The sequence below is a fragment of the Brienomyrus brachyistius genome, chromosome 14 (assembly GCF_023856365.1).
Source record: "Brienomyrus brachyistius isolate T26 chromosome 14, BBRACH_0.4, whole genome shotgun sequence".
NCBI classification, from domain to species: domain Eukaryota; kingdom Metazoa; phylum Chordata; class Actinopteri; order Osteoglossiformes; family Mormyridae; genus Brienomyrus; species Brienomyrus brachyistius.
The window spans coordinates 468,135-491,470 of record NC_064546.1 but is presented as its reverse complement, the minus strand read 5'-3'; the positions used below and the strand labels follow the sequence as shown (position 1 = coordinate 491,470).

Sequence of the window (23,336 nt, the reverse complement as noted above, 5' to 3'; positions counted from 1 at the left end):
ATTTCACTGTTATTTCAATGACGTTATTGAGATAGTAACATGCTCCTTCACTGATGCGGCCGCAGCTTGTTACAGCTTGTACTTGCTACATACACAGAGGCATGCAGCAGTACACAAACATGCAAATGATTAAAAATAGATTACATTATGAAAGATCATTACAGTGTGCATTAAAATATTTTACAAAATCTATGTCATAATGGATAGTCTTAGATTAGCCAGCGGAGACAAGTATATATTGCTGCAGCCAGGAGCCGAGTGTTGAGTGGGAGGGGCAATGTCGAGTAGGAGGGGCAACTCAACATTGCCCCTCCTCCTAGTCAACATATCGAATATACTTGGCTAATTAATTCCCTTTGTATGAGCTCCCATGATAATACTAGCTCCGAACTGCCACCCGCAAAGGAAAGAAATTTATTTTATTTGACTATGCTTATTTTCAGGTAGAAAATAAAGATAAACCTGTAACCTTACCAAATAGGCTATGCTAAACATTAAACAGGCTCCGCTTTTCGCATAATACTGGGCTAGTCATACGTATGGGCATATTTCGTCTGCAACAACATTTGCAATAACAGGTTGTAGATCTGCGCAAAACAAAATTCACACATTTCTGTGTCATTTCAGTCTTTAGTGCGGTTGCCTCTTTTGATTTGCTTGCACTTGCATTGACAGTTAGTGTAGTCTGGATGTTTGAAATTGAACACACCTGGCCTTAATGTGCCAAAGTCGAGCCCAGTGCTCTCTGTTGCATTTGACACAACAGGCAAAAGGCAAGTGGTTCTCATTGTGGTCACTTATAGCCACATATCTGTTTCCCCCTTATTTAGTATGACATTAAGTAATTATATAGTTTTATATTCACTTTTCCATAAGCAGGCAGTTACGTCCTCGGGCATTAATGATTTGCGTGCTGGCTTTGCTCTGCCATCATTGGCATGGGCACTCATGAGAGTGACAAGGGACTTTTAAAATGCTAACATCCTTTTGAAAGTCACAGGTTAAGCTTGCATAGTAGCTTATTTTTCTTTCTATTCACTCATGAATATAAATAATAGTTTAATAAAATAATGAAAACATTTTTCAACAATACTTTATTATTTTTTATTATTTTTCCTGCTCCCGCAAACATATGAGTCACTTTTTACACCTGCTTCTGCATTCAAAACATGAAAATTTGCAAGCCTCCACTTTGGTGGAATCCCGCTCTTTCTGTAGATAATCTTTCTGCAGAGAACCATTCCGTTCTACTACCTGGCAAATCCGCCATTATAATAGCAATCCAGCAAGGCGGAAGGCGATGACACTGGATTATAGGATGTTTTACCCGAGACCCACTGAGGAAGAATTATGAAACTTAGTACAGCCATTTTTGACCATGTGCCATGTGGCACAGCGAATATTCTGCCACTAAACTAGCAAAAGTGGGTTGGTCATGCCCTAAAGGAACTTGCGCCAAGTGCTTCAAATCGTGTGCTTTAGGTCGTTAAAATAGAGCCCTTTATCAAGTCATGTCAAGTCAAGTCAGGTGGGACTTTATTGTTTTGCCATCCATACATGAGTATACAGTGGTATAAGACGTCCTTCCCTCTGGACCACGAAGAAACATAAGAGGCATGGAGGACTGTATGTACAGGGCTAAAGTGCAGATTAATGCACAGTGCACATGATACGATAGGAGAGGAGACGCACAGTATATACATGAATAGAGTGTACATAATATAACAGTTGGAATGCAGCGGCAGTATCTTCATTCAGTTATTTAGCCCAGACCAACAAGCTTGCTAACCCAAAATTCCTGCTCGGTGATACAGGCCCCAGGTGTGTCGAAGGACTTGTTTACATCATACTCTGTAAAATGTTATCTTGATAACTGTCATGAATGGAGAGTGTGTGTGTGTGTGTGTGTGTGTGTGTGTGTGTGTGTGTGTGTTTGCAGTGGAGAGGCGTTGATGAAACTCAGATGCCTGTTTTTTTATATATCCCTCGTTCATTTTTCCTGTTGAGCAATATGGCGAGATATCATGATTAGTACAAATGCTCTGGGCAGCATTTCCAACAGGGGGTCCCTTACAACCTAAGCACTTTTTTCCATTGACCTAATTTCACCATTTGTTTTGGAAGTCCAACAATGTCCTTTGATTGTGCTTGGATGCTATCATGTTAGACACATTCTAACTTCCAATGAGAAATAACTCTTGGTTAGGGCCAGACAATTACATATTTTTTCTTCCAGATATTATTGAGTGCTATTTTCTTCAGACTTTTATAGTGTCTCACTTTATTTTATTTTCTTGGTTCTCTTCTCATTTTATTTTATTTTAGTTTTCATCTACAATTGCCGATATGCAACACAAGGGAAAACTCAATTAAGTGGCTTGTCAGGGCAGTTTTTTTTTTTTAATTCACAAGTGATGAGTGGGACTAAAAGGTTTCCCTTTTGCCAGGTAATGAACAATAAATCTTTCCGCACCTGCGTTCGATTTGTAGTGCAATGCCCATGAGAATCGGCACTGTCTGCTTTGTGTCAGGGCCGGGGGGGTGGACTGAGCCACGGAGGCGAGCAGCTGCCGGGAGAGAAGGTCCTCCAGGACATAAGGGAGACGCGCGGGCAGGAGGTGCGCCTGAAGGAGATTGAAGAGCAACTGGAACGCCTGGGTCACAAGCAGGAGAGCGCGGTAAGTTCTCACTGGCTTCTGTAAGACTTGTCCATGCCAGTGTCACCCCCTTGGCTGTTGTTGGCTCCTTTGCCATATTGTTGAACCCAATTATACCATAAATTCAACATCATCTCCAATTTTTTAGGCTTCTTGATTTGTTCTTTCCCGCTGTGAGAAAAATAAGTGTTACGTTTTGCCTAGGTAGAGTAAATCATCACATCTTGCAAAACTATGATTTTCTCACTGACAACAAAAAAGAAGAATATCCAAGTCTGTCTGTGGGTATTTGCATGTCTGTTTACATGTGTGTTTAGTACAGGCAATGTACATAAGCTGTTTAGTACACACCGTGTATGTTTGATGGCCTTGTCTATCAGAAAGTAAACTGTTTGTAATTATAGCCTTCAGTGGTGGTTTAAATTTATGAGTTTGGACCATAAACACTTGGGAGATGACCCAACTCTAGACGGAACCCAACAGCTGCTCAATCAGGTTCTGAGAATCAGAGAAACCCACATTCTTTTCATGTGGAATAAGCCTTTTTGGCTGTAGGCCATGCTTAGTAACAGTGTTTGTCAGTTCTGCGCTATCTTCTGTGAGACGCAGAAAACCAACACAGCAAGCTCATCATTTACCATCTCCAAGTCTCCAGGAGAGTGACCTGTCAACTGGGGCTTCTCCTCCATTTGATGGCTTTCTGCAATGGGCTATACCTCATTTCAAGCTCTCTTATTACAATTTCAGCATTTTATTGTTTTAAACCTGAAGTCCGTTTTTATTCCTTTATTAGAAATAACATGGAATACTGCAGTAAATAACGTATGTAAAACCATGTGTGAGACATTACAGATAAATCATAAAGATATGGTATGAGCAGCTTTTACTGAATCTGGGAGACTAGTGTGGAAAGTGGAGAGTGGGGTTTTAAAATCTGGGAAACCCTAGCAGAATAATGTGCTCATTGTAGAAGAAAATCAACAACTTTGTTTTGCTGGCCATTTTTTTTTATTTTGCTAGAATGCTAAAAATTAGGACTGTTACATGGCCGAGTGGCTCTCCCATTTTACCCTGCAAGCCCTTTGGTTCTGTTGCTGACCCCTGTGCACACATCTTCTGCAGCAGTTAAAAGCCTGTCCCAATTCCTCCTCAAATTCCTCCACCTTGGTGTCCCTTGGCAACCATTCAGCTCATTCTCGCTGTGCGAGCTCCCATGACAATACTGACTCAGAACTGCCATGATTCCCAAAGCCCCTGTTGCTACGCATCAGGCACAAGAACGTCTTCGGGACAAAGGGTGATGGATTTGTTTTCTGCATCCACTGACGTTTGTGACTTTAATTTAGTGTGCAGCAAGATATCAGCCACGTAGAATTCCAAGATTTTGCCATGTCATTGTTCACAGTGCATCCTCTTACAAACTCTGTACAATGGATCCAAAGAAATACCTGCTTCATCACCACCTACTTATATACATGTGTTCACAATGGACACCTCCTCTCCATGGACAAACCTCACACCACAGTCAGACACATTCACAACAATAGGCAGGCTGTTCTTCCTCCTTTCTGTTTGTTTTTACCCGCTTCTTGCAGCCATTTCCTTGTACTTGAAAGCATTTGTTTAAAAGAAAAACTCATTAATCTTGCCAAATTACAATCAACTGTCCAGTGCTTGATAAGGGAATGCTTGTTTTCTGTTCTTCCTTAATGTGGCTTGACATAGTTTCATTGTCATTACAGTTATATCAGTTCATCCGTCTTTCAATAAACGCTTGCACGATAATTTGCTGGTTAAAAGCTTTTTTTAAATACGCTTACTGCATGTCACACTTACATTTGGTTTTAAGCTACTTGTTTGCATTGATATTGATGATCATTTCACCTTCTCTGCATCACAGGTAATTTGGGGGCGACTGCCTGCTCTGCCTATAGCTAGATCTGGCCTTGTTGTTGGATGTTGCCATATATCTGCTAGTTTGCCTGTGCTATAGAAAGGCACAGAAGTACTATTAAATATTCTGATAAATAACAAGTAACTGATTGGGTGCAGGGGTGGCACAGTGCTGCAGTTGCCCTGTCACCTCATGCCTCTAAAACCTGAGACTATATGTTCTCCCCGTGTCATCATGGGGTTTCCCCTGGGTACTCCAGTTTCCCCCCACTGTCCAAAGGACATGCGAAGGTTAACTGGAGTTGTCAAATTGCCCATAGGTGTGCGTGTGTGAGTGCGCCCTGGAATGGCTTGGCCCCCCACCCTGGGTTGTCACCTGCCTTTCTCCCATAGCCTCTGTGACCCTGAACAGGACAAGCAGTTTCAGAAGATGGATGGATAATTTGTTACAAAACTTTGTAAAACAAGGAGCTAATGGGTATGTATTTCAGAGGTTAATTAATTGTAAGAGATATACGGCCCATTTATAACCCGAGGTACAGCGATTTCCAAATATCTTTATGTATAAGCTAGCATGCACATACTGCACGTCTGCCCTAAAGTAATTCAGTGTCTTACGTACTCTATCACCATCTTGTGATTTTCTATGCTGGAACTCTTTCAGATGAATATAACTGAAAATTGCGCAGAATAAATCATTGAGGTTTCAGCTTTGAAAAAGCAAATTAATTGTGCCACTCGTCCTTGAAGTCTTGCCTGTGGTTGAATTTAACTGGATAAGATGAATGGAGTGTGGTGGCAATTCCCTGGGTTTCTCCATGCTGTTCTTACAATCTGATCCAAAGGGCATAGAAGGGGTGAGTAATTTCCTGAACGGAACCTCGATTTAACCCCAACCAAAACAAAATGAAACTGTCATTGCTCAGGCAGATTTGTCATGTTGCAGAACAGAGGCAGCCTCACCAAGGCCGTGACGTTGGATCCTGCTGGCAGAGTTCAGCCTCACCCTGGAATCACACTGGAAAACATGCACATTTAATGTTTATTTTATTGATTGCAATTAATGAGTGATCTCAAGTGCAAGAGTGTGGTTGGGGTAAAGAAGAGAAAATGCTCCCATGGACGTCACTATCGCATAGTGGTCGGGGAGAGTGCCACCTGGCTTCAGGCTACTAAGTTGCATGAAAGGCTCGTTGGCGAGACTGGGCACGGCGATGGCGGGAAGAGGCGGGGACTGGAGCAGGGAGGGAGAGGAGTGCCTGTTTACATTGTCATGACCGATGGAATATGATAATGTTGGGTGTGCCGCTGAGCATCAGCTCCCCTTGGCCTCTTCTGATGTCCCCACCTAACATCTGTTCGCTGTCAGAGCCAAGACGCAGAGCAACCATGTCAGCTACTCCTTTGTTCTGTGGTTTCAGAGTGTTCACACTGTCTGCAGCAGAGATGCTCGGATCCCCATCTGCACAGTAACTGTAAAGCTTTAAGAGTTTCACAGCCGCCGGACTGATAAGTGCGTATGTGTTTGTTTGAGAGGGTCCCTCAGCGTGTGCAGCTGGCGTCTCACTTCTGCTAAAGGTTTAGCTCCACACACACTGTGCTTAAACGTGCCGTTAGGAGTTCATGGTGACACATGTGTCCCAGTCATTGTGTCCTTTTCAGCGGCCAACATGTGAAACTCCACACATTAAGTTCTGACAGCATTGACAAGCGACTATAGGGGGGCCTTTCACCGGCACAGCAGCAGCCCGTCAACACTGGCAGGACTCTCTTCCCCTCCCCGCCCCCCCACCCCCCCCCCCGGCCTGTATCAAGCTCAGTCTGAACACAGGCACTGTCAACACGTGCTAGCGACCGGATTCGTGGGTAGCCGTGCTTAGTGATGGGCTGGGATTCCTCACATGCCTGCCTTACTTAACTCCAGGGACAATAAGCCCCTCCTTTCAGAATGGCACTCACGCGAGGGCAATCACCCCACCCCCATTTTCCAATGGATTTAGAGAAATCGAAGAAAACAAACACGCTTGTGACCATGGTGGATTTTTAGAGCTGTTCGGTGCATACTAATAATGCCTGGTGACCAAGACATTAATATTCACTGCTTTTATTCACTCAGTTGAGAATACTTCTGTATTATTTGCCAGCATTTATTGCCGCCATATTTTCATAAAACATGCTGATTCGGTAGTATGAGATCCCCTCAGACTGTATGTTCCTTGTGACTGCATCAAAATATTTCTTTTTCACCATAACGACAGCCTTGCATTATGTATTTTGAAGGAAGTCCGACATCACGCACCAGTTCTCACTGAGTAATGCAAGAAAGTGTAACAGTTGCTTAAAAGGGAAAAAAACAGACTGAAATACTAAATCCCTGATACTAATTTAAACCTCATTACTGAATAGAAATGCTATTTTAGGGCGTAATTTAGAACACACATATCCATTTTCTTATATATAAACTACACACTTTCACTTGATTTTCAAAACGTCAGGGCCTCAATTGTAAACAGATACGCATTAGTGTAAGTATACATTGATTAAGTATGACTGTAAACATGTGCTTCGTTTATTGTTTCTCCTTTAATTTATAACTTAAACTTCCTCCTTGTAACTTTTGATTACCTAATCTCACGATATGGTAAGTAATGTTTTGGTTAGCTTTAAAGGAAAAGATACTATCAGTATGATCCACAAAGGCTGCTTTACTAAATGTACATATATTAAGACATGTTTGAAAAACAAGTACAAGGCATAAATTGTTATAAATAATAATTCTAAACTATTTAATGGCATACGGGGCCAAAGGGGTGTAAAATCTAATAAGTGGTATAAGGTTAAATAAGCCTTATTAGGGTTAGTAAGCAGTATAGGTTTATTAAATATTGCAAAGTTCAGTTGGCGCTAAATGGACACAAAGCTGAGGGATTTGCAACAGTAGTCAAAGGCCCAAGATACCAGGACAGTTTTAATTACTTAAAACTTTGTATCACCAATGAATTCTTGGGTCTTTTGTGTACCTGTTTTACTTATTGGTGCAATAAATGTATTGATAATCACATTAAGCACTGCTGGCATCTAATGATGGATTGTGACCAGACCACAGAAGCCCTGCGCAGTGCTTTCACTTCACTGCATCCTTTATGCTGAAGCCTTTTTTAACCTCTAAATGATTGATTCATCGGTCCAGCTTTGGATCTTATTCAGTGAAAAGAAGTGAATAATGCAGTTGAACGTAGGCTTCGGGCCTTTGTGGAGTATGCGTTTTCTTTTAAAGCTGACAGTTCCCATTGGTGTTTACTGTATAAGTTTTAATGATAATTGGCAGAGTGGACAGCTGCACAGGGCATGTCTTTCCGGGGCAGTGTGTAAGTAGTTCTGTGAATAAGGTGGCTGCATTGATTAAATTCAGCTACATATAACTGCACATTTAAATTGCCCTGCACTGATGCAGGGTGGACCGCCTGGTTCACACAGCCAGCTCGGCGCTTCATTTGACTCTAAATGGGTCCTAGACATTAGAGAAAGTAAACACACTGTGCCTATCCTAGTCTAATCCGCGTGACCTATGGCTGCTTCATGCTGGTCTTCTTGCAGCCTGGTTACTGGGTCGGCAGGCCCTGGCTGAATTTTGCTGTCCTTTCAGGCCAATTTGCATGCTAATTGCTGTGACTGGGGGTCATAATCACCTGGTGCTGCCAGTATTAGTGTCCCTCTTTTAGAGTTCTGCTGTCTTGTGATCCACTGAATTTCTTTGCCTTGCTGGCCCCCTCCCTGCTCCACTGATGTTGTAAAAGTGACAATTCTCATGCAGAAGGAATGGCAAACTCTTACAGCACCAACTCTCACCGCACCACTTTTGTAACCCCTTTCAGTAATAAACAAATCGATTTATGCTGCATCCAGGAAGGTTAGGCAGAGGAAATCACAAACAACTGAAATGCTTGCAAGCTTTTTAATCAGCGGGATTTAGTTTTAGTTTTTGGATTTTACCTTCCCCAGAGACACTACAGCTGAGGACAGCAGAGGACATTAGAAGATTCACCCTCTGTCTATCTGATTGCTTTCTGAAAATTAATGTTGCTGTATAGTCTAACTACGCCAGGCAAAGCATGCAGGTACATCATACGACTTCCTTTAAGGGAGTCTTCCGTAAACATGAATAATTGGCAAGAAGACACATTGTTCAAATACACTGATGAGCCAAAACATTATGACAGCAACCCCATATGTAGCAGAGCTCGATGCCCGTGTGTCAAAACACTATACTGCTGTAATTATCTGCCATATGCACCACATTAACCCTTCTGTTGGTTTGTACCAGACATCTTGCATCGACGAGCCCTGGCTATCCAGCACCCTGTCAGAGGTCCATGGTTTTTCCCTCCTCGGACCCCGCCTCAGAACGTGACCGCCATGGCTGACCATTAGCACCATGCAAGCTTTGACCATAATGATTTGGTCCTTGTCAAAGTCACTCAGACCTTTATCGCTGCCCAATTCATCTGCATTCCACATTTTAATTACAAGTACCGAATGTTAGCTTACCAGTTAGTATACCCCAGACCTTGTTATCTGGTTTTTACACGATTTTACACGATACACATTATTCACTTCAAGTGGGGGTGGTCATAATTTTTTGGCTCATCTGTGTATATGATGATATTGCTGAGAAATATGGTTTTGTTTACTTACAAAGTGGTAAAGGCCTCTATGGCCTGCCACTGGTGCACATAATTCATTATCTGGGATATAGTCCATGATAGTTTGTAGCATACTACCAGCACAGTAGTAGCCAGCATACTTGATGTCCTCTTAATTCAGTGTCTTGGGTTGAGCAAGACCTCATGCAGCCAAACCTTTATTTATATTTGGAATGAAAATCACAATCAATAATTTCTTATTATGCACTAGCGGCGAGTGCTCAAGTTGTATATTGATGTGGGTATGCAGAACGATTATTGAGTTTTACTGGACAATTTGGGGCAACGTTAATGCATAATGAAAAACTTCTTTCTGTTTGGTTCTTAGAAAGAACAGCGTTACTTGATTGTTTTAAAGGATCTTAGATTCTGGTGTGAACAGTTGTGGCTTGGCTAAATCTCTTTCATGCGTCGTAGCTTTGAAGACAAAGCTCAGTTGGAATGCCGATCTATCTCACTGTTTACTGCCTGACCACTGTTAAACTTCCGAAACTCTTGAACGCTCTTGTGCCAGCTGAAGGCATACGGCCGTACTACTTCGCCAAAAACCTTAGAAGAATGACTAGCTCTATTCCACTTGTGGGGCCCGCAGGGCGGTAAAGGCTTCACTTACAAATTTAATTTAGTCAAGATTATCTCAATTTACCGCAGCTTGCCCCGGTAAGGAAGGAGGAGAAGCAGTCTCCTGGATTTTTCATACATGACTGGAAAGTCGAACAAGCTCTAAGCTGGAGAATAATGCAACATCACAACAGTATGCCTGTGACTGGGGCTTGCTTGAAACAGAACTGCTGAAAGGCCTTGTGTGCTACCTGAGCTCTTGTTTTGGATACTAACCACCACTTATGCTGCTCTCCAAGGAGGGTAATAGGTAGAGTGCAAAGGCAGGTGGGTTATGTGACTGATTTTAATTATTATCGCTAGGTCATTCATCCATCCAAAAGGACTCATTCAGGCAAATGGCAGAAAGACTCTCCTTGGGACTTAAACTAGCAACAGGTTATATAGATTTCCGGTTTTAATGACCATATTCCCTGCATGGACACATGTTGGATCTCTTGGTGGTGATTATTTGAGGGTAGTGATGTTATCTTTAGTACTGCGCTGCTAGTAATTTTCTTTGTGGTGCAGTGGTGATATGGACGGCCTGGCATGATTTTCAGCCCATCTGGGCATCAGCAGTGTCCTTAATCCTTTTAAAGCAAACGGGAGAATGTAAATGTGGCCTGCATACGGAACGCTTGAAGCATTTTGTGACGCTGCATTGCCTTTTTGTTTCCACACTCATATCTCCATAAGATTATTCACAATTTTCTAACCTTGGGCTCTGGGTTGGTTTTAGGAAACCGGAGGAAAGTAGCAAGTTTGTCTACATACGACCAACCCTCCTTGTAGATCTTCCTCAGACATACTGCATTGAAGTATTACAAATCACTCGTTCAAATTTTAGAATTTCACAATAAGGGACAATAGAATAGGAGTGAAAGTGAGGTAAAGAAATGAGCTGCAGAATATTTCAGACACGATACAAACAGATAAATATCCGGTTCTGTTTAATATAGTGAATGTCCCCCCGTGGTGTTTATTTTTAATCATGAAATACCTTTGAATGTCTCAGTCTCTGTTGTACAACCACAAAAATCAGGAAAAAGTTGGGACATATGTTAAGTCAAGTGAAAATAGTCATTTATAAATACTTTGACCTGTATTACTTTAAAGACAATACAACAACACATTATGTCGCTCCAAAATCTCTCTGTACATTTCAGCATTAATGGTGCCATCACAGAGGATACCTTTGCCAGCTGACCGCCCCATACCATGACAGACCCTGGATTTTGGACTTGGTGATGGTAACAATCTAGATGTTCCATTTCTTCTTTGGACCGCAGCGCGCAGTGTCCATTTCGTCTGGTACACATTTCCACTGTGTGATGGTCCATCCCAGATGCCTTCATCACTGCAGGACATAATTACCATAAGGCTTCTTTTTGGCACAGTAAAGTTCTAACTAGCATTTGTGGATGTAACTACGTATTGTAGTGCTTGGCAAAGGTTTGCCAAAGTAATCCTGAACCTGTGTGGTTATGCTGATTGTACATGGTTTTTGTAGCAGTCAAGAACACTACATAGTCTGAGGCATTTGTCATCACAGTTATTTAGCTTAGACTTGAATCCTTGACCTTTACACACTGTTCCACAAACTTGTTACACAAGGTCCCGCGAAATATTCTAATTACATTATGCATGTAGATGGTGCAATATCCAAATTCTTCCCTATCTTTCTTTAAAGAATACTGTTTTTAGACATTTCAAGGATTTTCTCACACATCTATTGGCCAATTGGTGATCCTCAGCCCATTTCTGCTCCTTAAGGGATGCTGCCTTTGTACAAATCATGATTACAGTCACCTGTTGACATCATCTCTTTCAAATCATATCATTAATTGCTTAATTTAGAAATCACAAGTTTCTTTTATTGCGTTCTCTATATTGTCACAACTCTTTTTTTCTGATTTGGGGTTGTAAAGCCAATTATTGCTAATGTTAATCATTGACTAAATACTATGGCTAAGCTGCAGAAGTAAGCTGAAAGAAAAATATTTTTGCGGTTTACCACAGAAACTCCAAATAGCCTCATAGCTGCTTTTGGGTAACTAATCTCACCAATCTGACCATTATAAGTTGGTGGAACCTTTTAAACATGCTAAGTGGTATAATTGCACTTCTCTTAAGTCATGTGGAACAGAAGCTATAAATAATGAAGAGGCAGAGATATATTTGGCGATTTTGGTTGGTGTTGTTTGAGTTCGTGACACTTTCTTGAGTGTATAAGTGTGTTTACAGAGCGCACCCTTTTGCTTGCACTTGTTTGAGTCTTTAATTAATTCACCTATACTGTAGGCTTACTTTGTAGTGTTCATTCCTCGTGAGATGTGACAATGTTCCCTGTAAGAGAAAAACTAAAGTGTGCTATTTTAACATCACAGTAGAGATGATAAATAGGTTGCAGGATCGAGGCTGGTCTTTTCTTCAGCGGTTTCTGCTGATTCATCACTCCAACCCCGTAAAGCCAAAAGCAGTAAGAAACAAATGACATTCACATTCAATACATCAAGCTGTGTCTGATTTAAGTGAATGGTCCCTTCTTAGGAAAAAAAATTTAGCTATGAATGCCGCATGTTTTGAAGATGCAACTGCTGGAAGTTCTTTATATAGCAAAGGTAGGAGCAGAAATACAATCCCATGAGGGTGGTACTAAAATTCCCAATTTTAAAATCATGAAATTGTGAAAATGCATAAAAGTGTATTCTTAGCTAATAAATTTGAAATATGAAATATAATTATTATTATACGTCTGCCTCAGTGCCTTCTGAGATGGACAGCTCTAATTCTTTTTGTTTTGTGTATTGTATACATGGTATACAAGGACAGTGTATTTTGAAAGCAAAAAAACGAATGATGGGAAGGTTGTAGCACTGACAAAATAAATCGCTCTAAACACGCCCATTTTCTTATGTTGTCTATTTCATTTATTAGAATCCTCAGCTTTCCTAAACTCCTTCATACACATGTTTTGCTCTTCTGCGCAGCCAAAACCTAAGCATGGATAGAAATTCTGGCAAAGGTATGTGGCTGGGTGTCTGTAGATGAGTACTGAAGACACATGGCGCTCTTCAGCTTGCCTGACCTCTGCTAGTGTCACTCTGCGAAGACTGATGAGTCTCGCACTCTGGTGAGAACCAAGAAATTTACTTTTATTTCCTGTTTTTCCGGCACCAAGGTGAACTCGACGTGCTTTGCACAATTACGTTTTTTTTATATACTGTATGTGCAGCCTTGCATTGGCCTAATCAGTGTTTGACTCAGCAGTGTTTAATGGTACATAGAGAAATCTAATTGGAGAATTTCTGTGTCAAAATTGTTCAAAATGGAAATGATTATTAAGTATAAAATCAACAAGCAGTGCTACATCTTTGTCCGAAGAAAAATTATTCTTGTTCCAAACAGAGGACTTCGAACTTTGCAAACTCACAGTTTAATGACAGTGCTTGTACCCCTTCAATCTATTGGGGCTATATTCCAATTTGCAGTCTTTCGTTTCACTTTTGGGGTTGATTATTAAACTGATCTGTCCTGCTGCAGCAGACTCACCTTTATCTCTGTGTTATTGTAATCCGCAGAATAAAGATTTGCCAACGAACCAGTTAATGAAGCTCTCTGTAAATATCAGGAATTGTGTTTAATTACTAGGGCAGAACTATGGTCGCGATGGCAAACATAACCACATGACAAAAGGGACATAGAAAAACATTGCCTTACAGAGTTTTTATGAGACGTTTGTAACCTTGACCTTTGTAACTGAAATACTGCTCCAAAGAGGAGGAGGCAAAAATATAACTCAGGCCATGTGTGTTGGAGAACAACACAGAATTTTATCACTTGGAGTCTGGAATAGCAGCAAGTTTGGTTGGGTTTGCTGAGTCCAAGATTGAACAGAACGTTGCTTTCTGTCTTCAGTCGTTAACGAGGGAACGGTGGAGGAAATCAGCAGAAATGACCTCGGCCAACTGACTCGTCTTCCTCAGAGTCACATCCCCTCCCTGGCATAGTGTATTTATTCAGCTTTTGAAATAGTTTTACTGTTGGTTTCTTTCTTTCTTACATTTAGTCACTGCCACCACACCCAGCTGCTCACAGGAAATCATACAGTATCATCCCAAAATCAGCAAATTAACGCAATTTTAGGTTAATCTTTATTGATGTATTCCTGTCTGAATATATTTGAATCAGAAGAGCAGCCAGGATAAACGATGCTGTCGGTGCTTCACCTAATATGAGAAGGGACTGGCAGGAAATGTGAAGACTATGAAAGGTTCTGCATCTGCAGAAGGTAGCTGTGCGCCAGTGCGGAAAGAAGCAGTTTTCCTGTATGTATTTTATTCCGGTTTTTCACATTTCTTTATTTACTTAACTCTTCCATATGTTTTAAAAAATTAATTACCAATTGTGAATTGTAAGTAAATTGTACAGATTTTCAAAATTCAGAAGTCCGATGCTATGAATAAGTTATTATTGAATTTGGATGTCAATTCTGCTAAATCCAATTAATGTTAAAGCAAACAAGGAATCTGCAGGATCTAGTAACTCAGATTTTTGAAAGACTTCTCTCTTCCTTCATACCTTCAGGTTTAATGTTGTTGTCAAATACAACTGCAATATACTGCCGATACCTAAAGTATAGTGCATGGTGTGGGTTATATTATTATCAAAAACGATCGATTTGATTGCATAGAATGTTAGTAGACATTCAGAAAGCCTGTATGAGTTAAAGAAGCTTTTGAGTGGCGTTTGTTTGTCCACGCACTGACATGTGTTAATATAACTCTCTCACACTGACCAGCCTTTGCTTTGAAGGTGCACTTGAGCTTCAACATAGCATTAAGTTGTTATGGAACAGAGGCAACCCTCCACAGACTTTTGCTCAGGACCAGTGGTGACAATTATAAGCTGGTTCAGGAAAAAAAATCCTAACATGTCTTGCACACATAAACTGTCTGTGATGCCACCATCTTACAGCATAAAGGACCAACTGTTCTCATTTCTCATCTCTGGACAGTAGCTGTAATGCTCTTAGGGGAATGTAAATTATTAGCTTACAAATAACACACTTTAAGAAATATCACAGAACACACCCTATCAGCAATGAAAAAATCTTCTATCCCTTTAGTTATGCAAACAGTAACAAAAAGACTTTAAGAGAATAATGATCTAGTCTTACTGGGATGGCAGCAGGTCCTGCACTCTGCACTAATCACGAGATCTAGTAAGTTATGCTGTAAGCTTTGAGCTGGCTCAAACAGGACATGAAAACAGAGCTCCATGCTAGATCTCTATTCATCTTCCTCTAGTCTGGCATTACATAGAATGATACTTAGAAACAAGATTTTTTTATGTGATATCAGTGCTAATTAGAGATTTAGTCTTTTTAGAATTTTTAATCCTTGCTGTGTCATTAATGATATCTACAGATTGTGTCATAGATAACTAAAGAGCCTCAAGACTGGATTCTGATGACTGTTACACTAGATACATTAGCTACAGACATGAAATCATTACACACACATTAGAAACAAAGTAGCTTTGAATATAAGAAATTATTTCCCCAAAGGGATAAATATGAATAGGATGTTTTAAATTTTAGTGTACTGTTGCTAACAAGTTACAGTAATTGATATATTGGTGCCTTGGGCTCTTGCTGTCATTCGCTGTCATTGACATAGGTGAGATAACATCATAACATTTTTATATTAGACCTGAGATTTTGTAGGGGTGCTGTTGAGGGCCAGTCCGCACTGATCAGTTGCCACTCGTTTCGTGTGCACAGCTCCACCCAACAGGTGGCTGTTCAAGATCGCCAGTACATGCAGACCTGCAGCCCGACCGGCATGTGCTGGATGGGCAGAATATATCTGTTTATGAAGGAAAGAAACATCTGTGGTGTTAGATATTCAGGTGCTGCACCATATGGCTCTCTTTGTTCCGCCAAGCTCATATTTTCGTGAAGGTTTTCTGAATTAAAAAGGTGCTCACTTTAACACCCCTCCCTTTCAAGTTGTGGAGCAGTGGGTGCTGGAATGCACTGGGCTTCTGCAGCTGTCTTTGATAAACGTGCAAGATTATCCAGGAGCTTGCAAGTTGTGGAGCTCTGTCTGATTAGAATCATGCGAGACAGGGTTTAGTCTGGGTCCGTCCAGGTGTTCTCTGCCATGGGGAGATATGTTATGAATGCCTGAATGTTATACCATCCTGCAGGATGGATTAATAGCTACTGGTAGACAGACACAGAGGTAATTACCACTGAGCCTCTTTTCAGGTACTGCATGTGAGTGTGGTTTTCCCCAGCCTTATTAAATTCTTCAGGCACACATTTTTGTATTGGTCTTTCCACAAAGTCCATTACTTCAGTTTCAGTGGCTGGTTTTTCTTATTAGTCGGAGTCAGTCCGAGTGTCAGAGCAAGTTACATCTCTGAAACCTGCATAAAAGTTTTTCTTTTGCTTTGTGGCTCTGGGGGGAGTTACTGGTTGTCATTTCTCGATAAGAAATTTGTCCCGGTTTGCAGAAAACCGTGCACCCTGAGGTCTGTCTTTTGTTTGCTGTGTAATGCGGCACCACATTTTATTGTTGACTGTGCCCAACGATAAAACAGCCGGAATTATGTTCGGATAATAACCTGGAACATTAAGCAGTCAGAGGCCTGATTAAAACAGCAAGACTGTTTCCCATGTTTCAATTCAGAGTGACAGATATAAATTGATGTTCAAATCGGTGTCACAACCACATTTAGGTCATCATTTTTCACTATTCAAATATATATATGTATAATTTATCTCATTCATTTCTGAGAGAAAAGTATTTTATTCTGAATTAGGTAACGTCTGTGTTACCATTTACCTTACCTATAAGTGCAGTCAAATTCACCTGTTCAGTATTTTGAGTCCCAGTGTGGATTGGGAGGAGCAAATACTTCAGATATTACCCCCTCCCCCAGCCCCTCCCCCCACCACGACTCAGCTGAAACTTCACACCACTTTGTGAAATGCACCTTTGGGGCGTTTGTCCTACCATCCATCTCAGTCTGACAGCTGCTTCTGTAAGGGCTTTACACCTAAGGGAATTTCTGATAAGCATCTTAACCATATTGCCCATAATAGATATTTCATCAAAGATGTTATCGTTTCGTTCTGACTGCTCGTGCTTTGAAGAGTATTTGTGTCGATGGTACCTTATCCGCCAACATCACAAGTGTGTGGAGGGGGTCCCTTATCCCCCAGACTCCCCTTAAGGATAGCGTCATTGGGTGGCGACGGGCCAAAACACGCAAAGTCTCTCCTGAAAAATATATTGAAATTCCAGTAAAGATAAGGCTGTGACTGCTGGTTCACAGGACGCCTGAAACTAACACAAACGCTGCACATTTCTGTGAACCTTCTTAAAGAAAGACTGAGAGGGCTTTTAACAAAAAGGAATTATTTTTCCTAACAGGCTGTGTATTTGAAAGTGTTCCAGCGGCCTGCATGTAGTTTGACTATAAGTAAGTAAACCTAGACCTCATTGCAGAGCTATTAGTGGGTTCAGACTGCACATTATTTGCCTTCGTTCAAAGTGAACAAAAACCCCTCAACCCCCCCCCCCCCCAAAAAAAAAAAAAACAAGCTGTGACCTGGAGAACAATGGAAGGAGGATTTGCCTCCACAGACACAGCTTAGCTTCAGTATTGCTGAAGGAATAGCATAAAAGTACATCCCTGGGACCTGTGCTATCTTTGTAAAGTCACACCTGGGTCGAGAAGCGTGTGCACCAGAGCATTTTGTCAAATTCAGCTTCCATTTCTCTTGTTTAATTTTTATTTCTTTTGATTGCAAAATTTCTGTGAAGTCCTCTGAGAAGAAAAAAAAAGATGACTGGCTTTTCTTTCATACCTTAACAAGCACCCTGTAATTAGAGGAGCAAACACTGATGCTTGCTGTCTGCCGGAAGGGGGCTCCCTGTGTGTTTATTCTTTGCTGGCAGCTTTGCCTTTAAATGACAGAGCTGCTAGGGCATCAGTGGAGCAGAGCTACCCTCTTTTCTTGGCTGCATAGCAAAAGTGCTGAGTTTTAATGGGATCTGGTTTCCCAGTGCCCTTTGTAGCACACAGAGGGCTCATACAGCTCACTGTGGCAATCTGTCCTTCCCCTCAGTTTGATGGTACCACGCTGTATCTTTGAACAAGATCCCTGGCACAGGCAATAACACCATTCAGCATCAGTGTCGAAAAATTCTTGTACAAGTTAATTAGTACCAATCATGAGCATTCCTTGCTATTACTGCTAAACTGTGTTTATGGCATGTGTAGAATCTTTGCTGATCCTCGAAGCTCGAAATTCATGAAAAATTCACATGTAAATAAGAGCATGTCAAAACGATTCCCCGCATTTTTATTAGGGACGCTTTGCCGCAGGTCACTATGGCTGTGGAAAAAAAAAAGCAAAGTATGTAACTAAAACCATTCGGCTTGTAATCTGAGCAGGACTATATTGGTTGAAATGGCTCTGAACTGTGAGCCTGTGAAAGGAAAACAGTGAGTCCTTAGAGTGGGATGGGAGGGGTTTCAGGGTAGGCTCGGGGGGGCGGGGGGGGGGTGAATGATGGACACAATCCTGAGTAGGCCACCTGTGTGAAGGGAGATCTGCGATCGGTTTACTGCTGAGAACAAAAATCCCAATAACAGTGCTTTAAAAAACCAGGACCCTCTGCAGAAACCTTCTGTGGCTGAGCAAGACATAGACACCCAGAAGGAACTACAGCAGGAGCGAAAGCAATACAAGTCGGTATGATGTGTAATACGTATAATTATAGCTTGAGGGGTACACATCATACCTCAAGCAACAGCGTGTATGAATAGTATAAGATTCCAGTAATGCTTTGGAGGGCTTTGTCTCTCCAGGCAGATGTGGTCAGTCTGTATTTGGGTGAAGAATGGTGCAACCACAGTTTAATAGGACATTTGAGGGGGAATGTTGTTCGTCTCTCATAGTTCAATAAGAGTTTGAAGCTACCCTTCTAACCGTAGGCACCAGAGACCGCGGGAGCTGCTGACAGATGGTATTTGACTGTACAGCGCTTCATAATGAGTTGTGGTCAGTCTGCCAAACAGTGGCAGAGACCCCAGACAGAGAGCTTGTTAAGACACTTGGGAGGATCCGTCAGTCAGTCCTACCAGAGCCCTGGCTGAAGCAACAGGCCTGGGGAAAGCCAAGAGTCCTCTCACTGAAAAGTCCAAGTTATCTAATGATGTATTCTTTCATATTGTACGAATTTCTCCAAATTGCCTTGAAGAAGGCTGATAAATGTGTCGAACCTGTCGTTTTTTTTTTTTTGTTCTGCCCTAGAGACATTAGGAAGCTGAGTGCATACTGTAGGTGTATGACTCTTCGGTTAAGTTTCCATTTTATCAATGTCCACTACTCTCACTAGGCCAAGTAACCTAGATCATGTCTGGGGGATCTCATCCGCTGACATCATCAAAGTGTAGACAAGGGCCAGCAGCAGTTTATTAAGAGCAGCCCCTGGGGATGACAGTCCTGTAAATCAGCAATATATATCCAGATTGTTGCTATTACCTGCTCTGTAATACCTGCAGTGACAGGAAAAATTCCAGCAGACTGTTCTGATAGTGGAGCATAAAGACCCAGCAGCCCAGTCAAGGTGTCTTCAGAGCAGTGACGCCCCACACCCACAGGATTAATCTTCTGTTGCAGTGGGATGGCTAGAGGTGACCTGTGTCACTGCTTTTATTATCTTATCATCGCTGCCTGTCTGACAGTGAGAGATGAGGCTTTGAAGTGTGTAGTGGGAAGTTATTACTGTGGTCAGTGTTGGTGATTATGAAAAGTATAAGATATGAAGGAGGGCACCGCAGATCTTTTGTTCTCCACACACACTGTATTTATAACTCCAGTAGACACTGCACTTGACTCACTGGATTTATCACTAGTTACATTTTCATTTTTTGTGTCTTTTGGGGGTTATATCGGCTTTGCTTGTCAGTGAGCAGGCCGTACTAATCACTGCAGCTGCAAGGCCTTAGTCCATGAAGAGGCCTGCTTCACAGCAAGTTTTGCCGCATGTCCAAATGGATATTCACAAAGGCTGCATTCTTCACTCCGTCTCCAAACTGTACATTGATGCATTTTGGGCAAATCATAAGAATGCAGTTATTATGGGGCCCCTGCATTCATTTAGACGCAATGTATTCATTCTGTGAAAAGCTTTACAAATGGCAGGGCACAAAATGACTCCCCTTATTGAAACAAATCAGTTTAGTTTTCCTTAGAAAATCTTCCTGTCTGCACAGTGGTTTTGCTGTTTGCTTGAACCCTTTAAATTGGCAGTGGGTCAGACTCCCACAGTCCCTAGCAGTACCGAGGAGCTTTATGAGTCAAACTGGACCTCACCACTTCTGCCACCTGGCTACAGATCTGTAGGATCAGGCAAGTGCTTACGGTGGGAGTGAGTTCTCATTTGAGGGGCTAGGTGCATTTCATCACAGACATTGGGTGGCATTCTGCCATTTACTGTATGCTGAATGGCCTCAGAGTGACCACGTCTACTAAGCTAATTAACAAGAAAGATGGGAAAAGGAAAGTATAGGAAAGTATAATCAGGTATCTGTACTGTGTGCTCTCAGCGATGAATCTTGGCCTAAAAAAGCAAGTGATTTAGTGAATCCATGGAAATAATTAAGCCAAACCTACGTTGACCAATTATTTTCTGTCATTGACTAGATCCTGACACATGTGAGGAATCGTTGCGTTTAACTGTGACGCTAATAGTACTGATAACGTGCAGCCATATGACAGCAGCATGCTTAACCTTGTCAGTATGTTATCACCAGTGGAGACAGTGAAATGCTGTGCTTGCTGGCTGGCTCTCAAGTTTGACTTTCAAAGTGAAGGCAGAGCAGACGCATTTCTCACAAGCCGTCCTCACGATGCTTTAGCTTTTTCAGGCTGGCCATACAGAATTTATCTTCAAGTGACTCTCATGAATAAAGGCTGGTGAGCTTTAGAGAAGATCATGGAAGCGCTACTATGACATGGGAGGACCAGCAATCATCTCTCTCCTCCCTTCATCTGTGACCCTCTATTGCCTTGTTTCTACCAGCAGTGTCGGAGCTAGTTCCAGACTCTTTCCCAATCCAGAAGTGGTTCCGTGTGTTTCCACAGCAAAAAACTGACCCTGGGCCAGAAAAAATAGCTCCCATGGAACCATGACATCAGCGTAAGTGCAGCTATCGTGTGCAAATCCTTCCACATACCCAGAAAGTAAACTGATATCGTTTCATCTAATATTGCTGGTGCCAACAGCGCACAACTTGCTAGCTTATTAGCCAAATAGCATTGTATCTTTCTTTTTTTTATTCTGTAGAAAATGAAAGATCGGTCTACTGGCCATATTTATAAATAATAAATTATAAACATGTCGCAGGTCGAATAAATAAAATATTGTGACGCTCGATTGGTCCAGTTAAATTTTTAGTGGAGTCTTTTACTGTGCGATCCGTTAAGGGACAGTGGCAATACAGCAAGCGAGAATTAAATGACTTGCTCACACACTGGGAGCCTTTAAGGTGATAAATGTGGGTACAGGCAAGAGAGACAGAGTGCAACAGGTCCACTCTGAAAACTACGGAACGAGACTTAAAGGCTCCTTTTTTTCAGTTCGGCAGCTTATAAAAACTTCAAATCTGAAACAGAAAAAACAGCCCATATGAACTTTTATTTCACTCCCCTGTAATGCTTCCAATCCGTTCTTTTGTGAAATGGGTGGAAATGCAGACATTTTCACAAAAGGCACCAAGGGAAAACTAACCCAGTTCCAGCACCAGCACCAGTACCGGCTCCGTGTTGGTGTGAATAACAGCAAACCAGTCCACCATGCCTCAGTAGTGTGGGGATTCTGTTCTCTCTTCCAGGTGTTTAACTGTTTTTAACATTGTGGTTGATTGGCTTATTGTATATAATAAACTTACTTAAGATCAGTTCTGCCTGTGCCTTAGATCATCGGATATTTGTAAATAGTGCCACTGTAGGCCAGCCTGGTCTGCTTTTTAAAATTTTCAAAGCTAAATATACACTCAATGACAAAAAAAAAGTTAAGGACCTAGGCGGAGTGGTGGAAATGAAATGAATCTGCACGTGGTGAAAGGTCACGTGACTGTATCGCAGTGATTATAATATTAGCGTAAACAGACAACAGCATTACAGCATTAGCAGTATGGGCACACTGCTGGTCCCTTGTCACCCCTCTCCGCCCCGGGCCTGGATACATGCGGCGATACAGTGCAGAAGGGAGTCATACAGCTGTTGTGTCCTCTCTTGCGGCAAGTCGGCCCACAGCTGCTGTAACTGGCCCTGAGATCCTGCAGACTGGCACTGAGTCTGAGCTGATGTCCGAGCTGATCCCATGCATGGTTGATTGGGGAAAGATCGGTGGACCTGGCTGGCCATGGGAGGACCTCAACATGAAGCTGGCAGTCCATAGACACAGGTGCCATGTGTGGACAGGCGTTGTCTGTGCCAGGGTGCTGTCTTAGGAGGGGTAAGACATGCAGACACAGGATGCCACTGACATAGCACTGTGCCTTCAAGGTCCCCCGAATCACTACCAGAAATAACCTGAAGTCATGCCCTATGGCTCCCCACACTACGATGTCATACCCTATGGGTCCCCACACTATGATGTCAGGAGTAACGCTGGTGTGTCTCTTCACAACATTGGCAGTTTTGGACCCCCCAGTGCCGTCATACACACATACATCAGTGGTAATGCAGAACTGTGATTCATCGCTGAACACGGTACGACGCCACTCGTCATCAATCTGTGCCTCCCAGTTACCGCACTACTCCAAACGCAGCTGACTCTGTGTTGGTGTTAACAGCAGCCTACGCATGGGACAGTGAACCCGTAGTCCAGCTGATGCCAGTCGTGGAGATAGTGCGGGATGACATGGGGTGTTGTAGAGAGTCCAATACCTGTGTCCGGATAGCAGGCACAGATGTCACGGGGTTCTGTGATGCTTGCCGCACAATATGACAATCCTCCCTTAGTGTGGTCTGTCTGGGGCGACCAGAACCTTCGCGGCGTGTGCGGGTGCCTCACGTGCCCATCTCAGAAAAATCCACAATCTCTTTCCTTGGCTGCTCACTCAGATTTTCTTTGAGGAAATGTTTCTTTTTCTAAATTCCAGGGAATCGTTTTGCTTTCGTAAATGATGGATGTAATATTTTGTGCACAAGAAAAATAAGCTGCAGTATTAAACCAAAAAACATACAGGCTGTCGGCTGGTCATTGTCTAAGAATCGCTATGAACTCATCATCAATAACTGACCTAGTAAAGTCTGCATGATTTGTTTCCTCTATTCCTTCAAATTGTCTGTTGATGAGAAAAATAGTTCAAATACATGAACCGTTATGATTGATTAGTGATGAAAAATCATGGGATAACTAACACTCAGTTTCTAATTAATTAATAC

At 42.0% G+C, this 23,336-nt stretch overlaps 1 protein-coding gene across 3 annotated transcripts in view; it reads left to right on the top strand.

Moving 5' to 3' along the window:
• Positions 1–23,336, top strand: part of fsip1 (fibrous sheath interacting protein 1) — a 61,307-nt gene that overhangs the window by 30,842 nt on the left and 7,129 nt on the right. Inside the window, exons 9-10 of one of the 3 annotated variants that reach the window (XM_048974490.1) lie at positions 2,532–2,678; positions 11,023–11,172. In XM_048974490.1, the coding sequence (XP_048830447.1) occupies positions 2,532–2,678; positions 11,023–11,028 (153 nt within the window). In that variant the 3' untranslated portion in view covers positions 11,029–11,172. Of the gene's footprint in view, positions 1–2,531; positions 2,679–4,943; positions 5,044–11,022; positions 11,173–23,336 lie in introns of those variants that run through there. The other 2 variants (XM_048974489.1, XM_048974488.1) reach the window with 2 other exon arrangements.